This window comes from Neomonachus schauinslandi, chromosome 2 (genome assembly GCF_002201575.2).
Source record: "Neomonachus schauinslandi chromosome 2, ASM220157v2, whole genome shotgun sequence".
In the NCBI taxonomy this organism is placed as follows: domain Eukaryota; kingdom Metazoa; phylum Chordata; class Mammalia; order Carnivora; family Phocidae; genus Neomonachus; species Neomonachus schauinslandi.
Window position 1 is genome coordinate 123,133,466 of NC_058404.1, and position 13,557 is coordinate 123,147,022.

The following is a 13,557-nucleotide window of genomic DNA, read 5'->3' on the forward strand; positions in this document are numbered from 1 at the left end:
ACAACTAAGTGGATTCAGAAGGTAGCTGAACACAAATAAAAATATAAAAATCAACACAGATTTCAAATTGATCTCTAACAATAACCACTTAGAAGTTATAGTGGGAAAAACTCCATTTGCAACAACCAAAAAATGTAAAATACGTAGGAATATTTAAAATGAGATATGTATGGAAAGCATGAACCAAACTACATCTGAGACACAAAAGGACTTAAATAAGATATAATCTGTGTTCTTAGATTTACAGAAAAAACGCTGAGAAGTTTTCAATTCTTTCCAAATTAATTTATAGCTTATCTCAATTCCTATAGGAATTTTCAGGAATGTGAAAATGCATTTCCACAATTTCTGTGATATACTAAACCCACGAAAATAAAACTGTTTAACAGATTTTTTAAAGAGAAATTTCCTCCATAAAGCTAATATAATTAAAATAGCATGGTTAGAACACAATAGACAAATAGATTAATGGAATAGAATAAAATTCCAAAGCTGGCCCAATTACATTAAATTAAGCAATTATTATATGTTAAAAGGAGCATTATCAACCAATAGGGAGTAGATTAAACAATACATGGTGTTGAGAAAATTGTTTAGAAAAAAATAAAATTAGATCACCTTACACTATATATCAAATAAATTATTAAACATAAATAAATCAATTATAAGAAGAAGAATATGTATATTTTATAAAGAAGTTTCCATTAGGAAAAATGATTCATTAAATTTTTATTATTCCACAAAAGATCTCATTTACAGATTTCAGTGTCTACATAATGGTGAAACTCTAATCTTTGTTTTACAATGCCAAATGGCTACTCCACAAATCTGAATTACAAGAGATAAAAACGAAAGCAATTAAACCATGTAAGGTAGCTTTCTAGAGGAAACATAACCATCATGGACTATCAAATTCTACAGAGGTAAAAAAGACTATGATACTGACCACACCTTTAATATCAGGTTCAAACATTTATAATCACAGCAAAGACACTGTTACAGATTAATCAATACAGATTAATATAGATTAATCAATCTATTACTATAAGCTATTTTCCTTTAAATATCAAACTATACCTTTCTGTTGAGAATATATAATTTTTAATCAGATACTAGTATTATTAATTCATTTCTAAATCACTGTATCAATCAAAAGTCCAATTTATATGCCACATATTCTTTAACACATTCAAAACATATTGGGATAGTGTTTAATTGATTAGAGAAGCCAGTTACACAAAACAAACAAGCAAAGGGGAAAAAAGAGGGGGAACGCAAACCAAGAAACAGACTCTCAACTATAGTGTATAGGGGCGCCTGTGTGGCTCAGTTGTTAAGCGTCTGCCTTCGGCTCAGGCCATGATCCCAGGGTCTGGATCCAGCCCCGCATCGGGCTCCCTGCTCTGCGGGAAGCCTGCTTCTCTCTCTCCCACTCCCCCTCTTGTGTTCCTGCTTTCACTCTCTCTCTCTCTCTGTCAAATGAATAAATAAAATCTTAAAAAAAAAACCACAACAACTATAGAGAATAAACTGATGTTACCAGAGGGGAGGTGGGAGGAAGGATGTGTTATATAGGTGATAAGGATTAAGGAGGGCACTTGTGATGAGCACCCGAGTGTTGTATGGAAGTGCTGAATCACTCTCTTGTACACCTAAAACTGATATTACACTGTATGTTAACTAATTAGAATTTAAATAGAAACTTAAAAAAAAAAAAAGAAGCCTGTTACATCAATCAAGTATATGGCCACAGAAAATCCACAGCTAGCTGTCCAGGTAGAGTTACATACAATCCTATCCTGTTGAAAAAGAATGTCAAGAAAACAACCCCCAACACTTCTCTCTCAACAATAACTTAAAAGTGTAGTCCTTAGTGATAGTAAGTCAGCACTGGTACTATAAATATTGAGGACAGATCTTCTTAAGTATATTTTTGGCACAGAGCATCATTTCAAATCACATTTCTCTTACATATTTTACTCTCTCTTAGGAACATGAGAAGTTTTTCAAATTTAGCAAACTTAAGAAGCAAAATGGTAACATTTATAGCTAATGTTAGAAAACCAGATCCTCGGGCGCCTGGGTGGCTCAGATGGTTAAGCGTCTGCCTTCGGCTCAGGTCATGATCCCAGGGTCCTGGGATCGAGTCCCGCATCGGGCTTCCTGCTCCTTGGGAGCCTGCTTCTCCCTCTGTTTCTGTCTCTCATGAATAAATAAATAAAATCTTAAAAAAAAAAAAAAAAGAAAACTAGATCCTCTGCCAATGTTTTAATCACAAAGTACAAATACCAATGGAAGCTTATCTCCCTCTGGAGACTGCACATAACAAGAGCTTTTTTGCTCCTTATGAAGTATAGCTTAAAAGCACATCAGAGGGCAAACACCAACCAGTATCACAGTTACATCTTGCTTCTGCTATTAATCTCATGGCCTGTGACAGATTTCAAGATGGTCCTTCTCATTCTTCCAATCAGATTCAAGCCTTTCCACGATCCCTTTCTACAACTCCTGAATACCAATATATTTGGATATACACTGTCCTCTTTCTGCGCTTGACTAAATGCACAGAACATATCTTGGGACCTATATGCTTTCTCTTCCTTAGAATCTAACCCTTGAACAATGAACTTAAGTTCACTATTTTAAATGTCTTCTTTTAAATGTCCTTTCCTACATTGAATTACCCAATTGGATTTTATTGATGACATGCATTTTCCATCATATTATACTGGGTGGCCCAACTCTTAAACCTACTTCAATCAGCCACAACCCACATTCAAGAAACAATGGCCTATACAGCTGTAATAGAAATCAAGTATTTGTAAATATCTTATAAAATTTTAAAAATGAGATTCAATATGTAATCAATATTTTTCAAAACTGTTAATGAGATAGTTTATATATTTTTTGGTACTAAGTCCCTGAAATCTACAGTGTGCCTAAATTCAGACTAACCTCACTTCAAATGTTCAATAGCCATGTCAGATCATGAATACTGGACAGCATGAGTTTAGAAGATTTCTGTGGAAGACTAATGAGTATAGTGTTCCCTGGGTTTTTCCATGTTTAATGTTTTTTTATAGCCTTGATACTGAGCAGGCTGGCTCAGTATAAAATTCCTATTTCTTGATTTTTTAAAAAATACTGTTCCATTATTGAATTGCTTTGTATATTGCCATTGAGAAGTCTGATGCCAATCTGATCTTCTTTCCTTTTTAAAATAATTTCATCTTTTTGAATGGAGACCCTAAGGATTTTTCCTTTGTACTTATTATTACTTTTTTTTATTGTCACCAAGTGATGAATTTATTTGTGAAAGAAAAAGCTGCTCTTTTGTTTTTCACTTAGACACAAATAAATGCATAAGCAAGAGTTTTACTAGACTAAGTCTCTGAGTTGCCCATTACAGGTCAATTTTTGCAAGTACATGGCTGCCTCTTTCACATCATGTAAGATTCTGGTCTTTCTTTTCTTCAGAAAAGTTCTTAGTTTTAAATATTAGCTCTGTTTCATTGTTTTGTTTTTCTCCTTTAGGGCTCCAATTGTGTGTATACTGGATCTTTTCCCTATCTTACACATCAATCATTTTCTCTCTGATCCTTTATTTTGTCTTCATTCTTTTGCCTGTTTTCCTCAATGCTCCATAATAAATTTTCAGTAACCTCTATTCTTTCCTGTTGTCTTATAATCTAGTTTTAATTTCTAAAATGATTCTTTTTCTTCAACTTCTTCTAGTCAACTCTTCTTTTACATCACCCTGGTATTTATCCACTTCTGTTTCAAGTATCTGAAACTCTTACTTGAGGATTTTTTTCTTTTCATATATGCAAAGGCTTAAAGATATTTAATTTAGGTTGTGGTGTTCTGTTACTGATAACTGCTTTATGGTTGGTTTAGGAAGAAAACTTTTAAATAGCTAAAATGTTGGTTCTTATTTTTTGCTTTATTCACTATAGCAATTTGTATGTTTATCATCTGCAATCTAAGACCATATCTTAGTATTTTCCATGCTAGGACTTTTTCTTCTTAAGGCAATTTTATTAACTATGTACACTTGGGCTCCTGGTTCAACCAACTTTCCTCTCGTCTTTTCCATGTAGTTTCTGCAGTCTCAATGAATTCTATCACGGGCTCTGATGCTAAGTAGGCTACATTTTGATATTTATTTCTCTCCCTAATAATTTGAAGGTCTTAGAGTCTGTCTTCTAGTTATGCTTAAGGGATAGGTTATATTAATTGGTTTTACTTTATCTCTTTGATGATCTGTATAAGTTTTTAGAGAATGTGTGGAGAAACTGAGATTTAGGTAGCTGCCATTATTCAATGGCAATCCAGGATTCTCAATTACTCAAGAATTGTCAATGGCTTTTTAGTTGAACATTTTCTCTACTTTAGTCTCCTCTATTCTACAAACACTATCTTTACTTAGTAAAAACTGAACTTTTGATAATTTATGATTAGCACCACTAATAAGCTCTCATGGACAATGGACACAATAACTAGAAGAGTCACATGATGGAAAAATACGTAAAGGAGGTTAAAACATAATGAATTCAGCTTGCAAAAGAAATATATCACTTCTATGGTGCATTTGATAACTTAGGGTAAAAAGTAAAATCAAGATATTACCATGAAAGAAGTAAAATAGTTTTTTGTTTCCACTAAAACAGCAGTAATCTTTCATGTCCAGTGATTTCAGATTTAATATGGCTATTGAAAAACAGTTGATAGGGGCGCCTGGGTGGCTCAATCATTGAGCGTCTGCCTTCGGCTCAGGTCATGGTCCCAGGGTCCTGGGATCGAGCCCCGCATCAGGCCCTCTGCTCTGCGGGAAGCCTGCTTCTCCCTCTCCCACTCCCCCTGCTTGTGTTCCCTCTTTCGCTGTGTATGTGTGTCAAATAAATAAATAAAATCTTAAAAAAAAAAAAGAAAACAAAAACAGTTGATAACAAGTTTCAAAGTCCCTTACTTAAGAAATAATTTGGGTATTCAAAAGTAAGTCAATTCAGAAATACTGAAGGCACAAAACAGACTAAAAGCAAATGACAACAGTAAGTTCTGTTAGGGAAGATTCATAGAGTAATCTACATTAGCGTCTTCTATACATAATCTGGTGTGTTTAGGATTATAGCTTCAGAAGGGAGCCAAAAATCAATATAATGAATAAAAAAAAGAACAAAGGCTAAGAAAGAACGTAAGAATTGATATTGGGTTAGGAGTGTGGACTAGAGACTAAATACTTTTTTCTTTAAAGTAAACTGGGTTGTTCTACAGAAAACAAACAATTCTGTGACTCTTGTAGGAAATAGGAATTGTCATTAAGCTATTAATTAAAAAAAGTTAGAGCACAAAGGTACATGAGGCAATGAGACAGAGGAAAACAGCCTAATCCTTTAGGACAAGAATTGAAAGCTGTGTTGGTGATCATGCTGGCATTGTTTTGTGGTTCCCTCAGCAACAGAACATGGTCCCCATGCTCTTATAATGGAATAGAATTTTTTATTATGAATGGACTGCTAATTTTTCTTGTCTGTGGGCTTTTGATTTATGCTAGTAGTTTGCCTTACAAGGGGATTTAGATGTCATATTCTCTAATGACAATTCCTGTCCTAATGTTTAGGGATAAAAACACGGCCTATTGTTTTAAATTTTCAAATAAGCATGGAACAGAGTAACCATACTACAATAAGCATTTACAGAGAATCTTCTATGCTCTGAATCAAAAGAGGTAAGAGTGAACAGAATCTGATTTCTTAGAGGGTAGCTTTCAAATATTTACTAAAAACATTTTAAAACTGAGATCTAAAGTATTTATATGAATGAATGAATGCTTCTATTATTTAGATCAGAGATTTACACAAAATGCTTAAGCAAAATGTTTTCCATAAAACCTAGTAAGTATTAAAATTATCTAACACTTGTCTCTTAAGATTCTGACATATATATTATATTTAATGTTACCCAAAAAAAATTTAAGAAAGAAAACCACTCTGAAGTCATATATCAATTTCAGATTATGATAATTTTTTATGTGTAATTCAAATATACTAAATTTCCAGTGTAAAAATTTTAAAAAGCATAATTTCTTTCCTCTCAGATTTGTCCTTTCCAATGACAGGTTAGTAGATTGTAAAATAAAATTTTAAGTTTAGATTTCTATTACACACATTATCATTTTATACTTGTACAGAATGGAGAAATCATTGTTTCTTGATCAGGTACCAGGCAATTCTGGTACAAGCAGTGATTATTTTTAGCTAAACACCCGATACTAAGGAAGAATTATGACACTAGAAGGTCTCTGCAAAAAAAAGCCAGTACAGATTTACTTAAGTTAAATGTTTTATAATTTTACCTTTAAGAGGGTAAAAGTAGCAATGGATCAATCACTTCAAGGAAGAACAACTGTAGAAAATAAACATCTTACTAGTATTTTTTTTTTACTTTTGTTTAAAAGCCATGTGCTAATTTTTAAAAAATGTATCAATAAAATATCTATAAGTCTAATTCAAGAAAAAAGGTTTATATATCATTCTCATCTTTAATAATATAATTTGAGACTATTTTAAAGAAAAAGCAAAAATTTAAGACACAATATTAAAACCTATCTTTTGGAAACACTTTCACATCTTATAAACTCAGCGAAAAGCCACACTTTACTCAGAATGTAATTTTTTATTTTATAGACTAACAGTTCAAATCCAAACTCTAGACTCTGCCAGAGCCAGGCAAGTAACCTTATAGTGTCTGTTTCTTTTTCCTTTACACGGTGATGATAACACCTCTTCATGGGACTAAAGGAAAGTTTAAATTAGATAACAGATATATCCCCAACTCCAGTGCTGAGTACATAATAAGCACTCAGTCAATGACAGATAATCATTCTTAAGTTAAACACTGAACATCTGCATGAACTTCCTCTTCCTGTGTCAAATTCTTTTGTGTCAATAGTCTTAGATATGAGGACACTTGAATTTTGTTATGGATTCTTAAAAAGACATATTCCTTTTGCTCCCTTCTTGGGGAGTCAATAGTTAAATTAGTAGAGTTTGTTGTTTTTATTGACACCTTGTGGCTATTTGGCCTTAACACTTTATAATATACATTTCAAGGCTATTTTCAATAAATAGGTTCAATGAGTAAGTCCGCAATGGATCTGAAATTTAATCCAACAGTTATATACTTCTATTTCTTAAATCTATTCTTTAAAAAGTTATAAACTTTGGCTTCCTTTTTTCATTTCTTTTCTTCAACTTCAGTTCTCTATCAGTCTTTCCAAGAGAGGGCTGAGCAACCCTCTACATATAACCAAGAACACTGCCTTCATATCCTTCAGTTTCTGAAGAAATGGTCCATTTAGAAAATTCTTTTTTCTAACAAAGAGAAAAAACCAGGCCATTAAAAACAAAAGAAGAGTATAATAAAACAACTCTTCCAAAAAAATGAACTTGAGATATTCAATTTAGACTAATTACATGATTATGTAAACCTGTCTATACAGGCATATAAAACTCAGGTCATCACATGGTTCTTTCTAATCTTCTAGACCCATGCTATACAAAAGAACTTTCTGTGATCATGGAAATGACTTAATATCTGTGATCCTCAAGAAGGCAGTTACTAGCCAAATATGGCTATTGAAAAGTAAGACTAAGGGCTCACATTTAAATTAAATTAAATTATTAAATTTAAACAGTCACATACATCTACTACAATGGACAGTACAGCCTTAGACACTCTCCTTTTCTGTTCTTTCTCTTTACCATGGTGAACCTTATTCAGATGCTCTTACTGAACTCCTTGTTTCAAACCTCTGTCATCTCTAAGATTGAACTTGACAGAGTTACAATCTCAAAAGCAAAGAGAATTACTGAAAAAGAATTTTCCAAGCTAGTTTTAAAATGTGCTTTTTGATGAAGAGTACCACATTCAATTATTTTATATTTTCTAAGCACAGTTCACTAAGAAATGAAAAATAAAATAAAAAAGAAATAACACACACATCTGAGTGCTTGAAATTAAAACTCTAACAATATATACTTTCTCCTAAATTCTTTGTCAGCTACATAATTAATCCCAGAATAAGATAATGGTACAATTAAAAACAAGTACAGCACAAACCATAGCACAACAAAGCAGAACCAAGGGAACAGATAAAAATCATTCTGTACCCGTCTATTCTCTGTGATAATACAAAAATTAATGAATGGAAATATGATGGATCAAATGCAACAATCCAGTGTGTTAGCCAATGAAGAGTTGTATAATTTTTTTTTTGAGCTATATAATTTTTATCACAAGCATTATTTACCACAGCATCAAAGATCAAGTCTTACCTTAGTTTTAAGGGATTTCTGAATGACTGCTTATGGCTCTTTCCAATTAAATCTAAGCATAAGCATTATTTATTTTTCATAAACATTACTTTAAAGTGAAATTATTAAAAAGGTGACCATAAGATCTCAGAAAAAAATTCGAGGTGTTTTAAGCTCCCCTCTGTTTCTCCTCCACAGTCTCCCCACATATACACACACGCAGTCTTTTTCAAAGAACAAATGTAGGTGTTAAGAAGGAAAACAACTATGGTGCTTATCTGTTAGGAATGAAAGAATGGCCTCTCTCTGGGGCTGGAATTAATGCCATCACCACCAATCAATTCCTCCTTTCTTCTGCCTATCAACTTGGCTTTCAGTACCTCCGGGGTGGGCAGGTGGGGTGGGAGGGTGGAGCATGTAAAACAACCTCAGTATTCTGAGATAGGATTCAAAGGAATTCAAGTTATGGGAATGCAAGTTATGTGCTAAACTACAGACCAATTTCTGAATGACTGCTGATTTAATTTTTTTGTTTGGCATTTGAAACATAATGAAACTTACTATTTTGAGCCAGTGCTTGAAGTAGACAATCCAAACATCCTTCTAAACTATCCTCAGTTCTGTCAACAGCTGTTAACTTCAACTTCTTCAAGGTATCACTGAGATTATCTGTTTATAGAAAGAAGAGAAATAAGAACTCTAACATATGATCATCATGTTTCATGATGGTTAACACTAACAGGCATTACTGTGAATTAACTTCCACATACATTACAAAATGGCAATGGCCTGTACCATTACAAATTTTTTAAATAAAATGTATCCATTTAACTCAGATATTAAATATTCATTCTGTATACGTGAGATACCGGGAATATTCAGGAATAATACAGATTGTCACAGGATTTTTCAGGATTCTTATACCATATTTAGCTTGTTTAGGAAACCAGCCATGATTAATTGAAAAAAAAACTGAATGTCCCCAAAAAATTACATTGCTTTGCAAATAATATTTTGTTTCATTTTTGGCTTCCTCTGCTGCATTTTAAAGACATAAAATGAAATGAAGGTTTAGAAAAGTTTCAAAATAATATGACTTAAAATAATACAAAGCTGATGATTATAAAACCTACTTCAACACTGCCATTTGAAAAACCCTTCAAATCAAAATACTGCTATAAGCCGAAACATGTACATTTTGGATTATAAAGCCGTGCTCTCGTCCTAAGTTATATATGGATTCCCCTATTCCACAGATTGTCAAAATTTCTTTACATATTAAAAATTCAGGGCTTTTATTTACATCAATTATTTCTATTGACATTTAAAAACTAAAAATTAAAACAGAAATTTTAAGATTCATCTTGGTAATTCACTTGACCCTAACAGTTATAAAATTATTTGTTAACAGTAATATTTAAAAAAAATATATTCCAAAAACAAAAAACTCATTAAAAATAGTATTTTTCTACATTTTTACAAATCTCCATAATGTCTGCCTTAATAGAAAATAACTGGATTTTCCTATCTGCTTCTGTATTCAGTCTTCTATAATTTGTTGTTTGAGTTAAGTAGATGAAGAAAATTCAGCCTTACACACATAGTTGAAAAACAGGAGAGTATTTTAATAGCCTTTTCAGATAACTGTGGATATTCTTTGACGCCATACCAAAACTTGACAAGTGGTAGTTTTTTGAAGGTTGGTTGCCATAAGAAATCTGAAACAATATTAATAAACGCTTCCAACTCTCACATTCATATCCACTGATCTCTTACACTTTGAATCTTTCATGGATATAAGATATTTATCATCAATGCCCTGGTCATTAAAAAAAATTAGGTCATGGATTTATGCCTATCTTCCAAATACTGACATATTTCATTGTCCTATTTCAAAATATAACATTCGTTAGTATCACCCACTAATCTTACTTTTTAGTAAGTACTCTCGTAAGTACTGGGGAAATATCAAGCTGAAGGCATACAAGTTTCCCAAAATTCTAATTTTCTCTTACAAACGTCAATTTTATTACCAGCAATAAATATTGTCAGTTGGTTTCCTTAAATGATAAATTAACTTCATTCGTGAGAAAATATCTGCCAAATATGAAAAATCAGTTTGTCAGTTCTTTCAAATAAAAAATGTTTTTCCATGAAAAAAAAGTACCTTGGTCAACTCATAAACAACTGCACAAGTGCTTTTATTCCAAACAGGCATCGGACTTTGTAATGCAACTGAAGTGTTTTATATGTACCTCCCATTTCATTACAAAGAATATTTTTAAAATGTGTACACAGATACTGAGATTTTTTTAAATATTTTTTTTTTGCTTCATCATGGGCATTTTTTTTTTTTTAAAGATTTTATTTATTTATTTGACAGAGAGAGACACAGCAAGAGAAAGGGAACACAAGCAGGAGGAGTGGGAGAGGGAGAAGCAGGCTCCCCGCCGAGCAGGGAGCCCGATGCGGGGCTCGATCCCAGGACCCTGGGATCACGACCTGAGCCAAAGGCAGACGCTTAACGACTGAGCCCCCCAGGCGCCCCCATCATGGGCATTCTTAAGTGAAACTGGTATTTTTTTCTATTTCAAGTATGTTATGGTGAAGAATACTACTAGTACAATTTAGTACTACTACAGCTCTGATTCACACATACTAAAGCACTTTCAGTATTTTACCCACAATTGCTTTTGTACCATTGTTAAGGCAAATGTCAACAAAGTGAAAAAGACAAATAATGTCTTGATAGTATTATGCAAATAGTATTGAGCTTATAGACACCTTACATTTTAATAGACTTCTGTACACTGCCAGGTCATGACAATTCTAAAAATATGATGAAATCCCCTATTATAAAGTGAGAGATAATTACTTTCCATGCCAACCCAAGAAAAAGGAGACTTAAAATTTTACATCAAATAATACTAAAATGCTCTAGGGACATGTAGTACAACCTGACTAATCTAGTAAACCTAAACCTATACTTTATAAAAAAATCCCAGGTTATCATTCTCATCCAAGTTTAATATTTCTTTTCTTAAGAAGAACTAATAAGCAGTTTTGAGAAATTGATTTTTATTCTAAAGAAAAAGTATATTTGTATGTATCTCTTCGATAAGTAAAAAGAAGTTATAGGGGTGCCTGGGTGGCTCAGTTGTTGAGCAACTGCCTTCGGCTCAGGTCATGATCCTGGAGTCACGGGATCAAGTCCCGCATCAGGCTTCCTGCTCAGCAGGGAGTCTGCTTCTCCCTCTGACCCTCCCCCCCTCCCGCTCTCTCTCTCTATCTCATTCTCTCTCTCAAATAAATAAATAAAATCTTTAAAAAAAAAAAGTTGTAGGGCATTATAACTCAGATACTCTTTTATTTATTTTTTTATTTTTTTTTTAAAGATTTTATTTATTTATTTGAGAGAGAGAGAATGAGAGACAGAGATCATGAGAGGGAGGAGGGTCAGAGGGAGAAGCAGACTCCCTGCCGAGCAGGGAGCCCGATGCGGGACTCGATCCCGGGACTCCAGGATCATGACCTGAGCCGAAGGCAGTCGCTTAACCAACTGAGCCACCCAGGCGCCCTAACTCAGATATTCTTATTCAAACTTAAGTGCATATTAAGTTTATTTTCCTGAAATAAAGTATGAATAATGTATAATATCTAAGTTCGTATTATTAAAAGTAATAAACGTAATTATCCCAACACTGGGGGAAAAATAAGACTTATGTTAGTCAAATTACAGCAATCCATCAAAACCATCAGTCAACAAGTAATAAAAAGCAGTTAAGACTCATTTAGTACTACCTATATTGGCATCTGGGTCTTTTTAAATTCTTTCCTTCCCTTCATCCCATCCGCAAAGTGCCTTACCTGACATCCCCTTCTGATCGAGTCTCAGTATGGATGTTACCAGTCCAGAGGCCATCTTTGCCCATTTTATCTAAGTCTCCTCTTCCTTAACCCCCCAGGATCATTTTCACTGTATCCATCCTTCATAGCACTATTCACAATTTTTAATTATATTTTTTATTTAATTGTTAATATACCTCCCCCACTATATTTTATGGGGCATCTTGTTAATTACAGTCATTGCATGGAGTCCAGTAAATATTTGTTAAATTAACTGAGTGAACGAAGGAATGAGTTCCTTCTTTGCACAAAGCTGTCTAGTTACCATCCTTTGTATCACACACTTAAGAGCCAAAGTGTGCCAATAGCAAAGGGAAGGTAAATGTGACCTGTTAAGCACCTACTATGTACTCCATATAATTTAAAGTATAAATATAGTGTCTTACATTTTAAGATACGAAGAAATCAATGAAGACAGTTTAAGTATTTAAGAATATAAAATATATAGCTAAAAACTACATAGATTATCCCATTTTAAAAAGATTTCTTATTAGTAAAAAAGCATTCAGTCTCTCCATGGGAATAATTACATGCCTATTAATGTTGCGAGATCTTCTTAGGGAAGTTCATTAAATTCTACATCCAGAGACAACCAAAGCTGTCAAACAGAATTACTACAAATTTATTATGATTTTAAGCATTTTAAATGAATGAACAGGTTAGCACTGAAAGAAATAAAGTGTTAGAATGTTTCATATCCTGATTAGAATACTGATTACATGAATATATAGTACATTTTGCAAAGTTCATCAAACTGACCATTTAAAATCTGTGCATTTTAGCTTATGTGAATTGTACCTCAATTTTATTTTATTTATTTTTTTTAAGATTTTATTTATTTATTTGACAGAGAGAGACGGCGAGAGAGGGAACACAAGCAGGGGGAGTGGGAGAGGGAGAAGCAGGCTTCCCGCAGAGCAGGGAGCCCAATGTGGGACTCGATCCCAGGACCCTGGGATCATGACCTGAGCCGAAGGCAGATGCTTAATGACTGAGCCACCCAGGTGCCCCTGTACCTCAATTTTAAAAGAGCATATTGGAGAATAAAATTATTGGGGTGAGAACCCCTTTCCCACTGGCCTCAAGCTTCCTTATGGAGAAATTTCCACTATAGTACACTTCTGGTCACTTCCGCCTCCTCCCTTGGCAATTGCCCACCACCATCTCCATTCTCTCTCTTGGAACGGAGTAATGTATCTGACTAATAAATTGAGAAAGAAGAACTGGCTATGCATAACTCAGTCCCTTCTGGGTTCCTGATCTTTTAGAAGGGCAAGAACTTCCTGTTCTTCCATACCTTTGGCTGTCCAGCTACACATCTTGTCCATTGACAAGA

General features: G+C 33.6%; 1 protein-coding gene across 1 annotated transcript in view; it reads right to left on the reverse strand.

The window, feature by feature from the left end:
- The window catches only part of RAP1GDS1 (Rap1 GTPase-GDP dissociation stimulator 1), a 132,625-nt gene extending 120,388 nt beyond the window's left edge, over positions 1-12,237 (reverse strand). The window contains exons 1-2 of the mRNA XM_021680405.1: positions 12,183-12,237; positions 8,877-8,984 (exon numbers count right to left, since the gene is read on the reverse strand). Of these exons, the coding sequence (XP_021536080.1) occupies positions 8,877-8,984; positions 12,183-12,237 (163 nt within the window). The remainder of the gene's footprint in view (positions 1-8,876; positions 8,985-12,182) is intronic.
- Between the last annotated feature and the right edge of the window lie 1,320 nt (positions 12,238-13,557).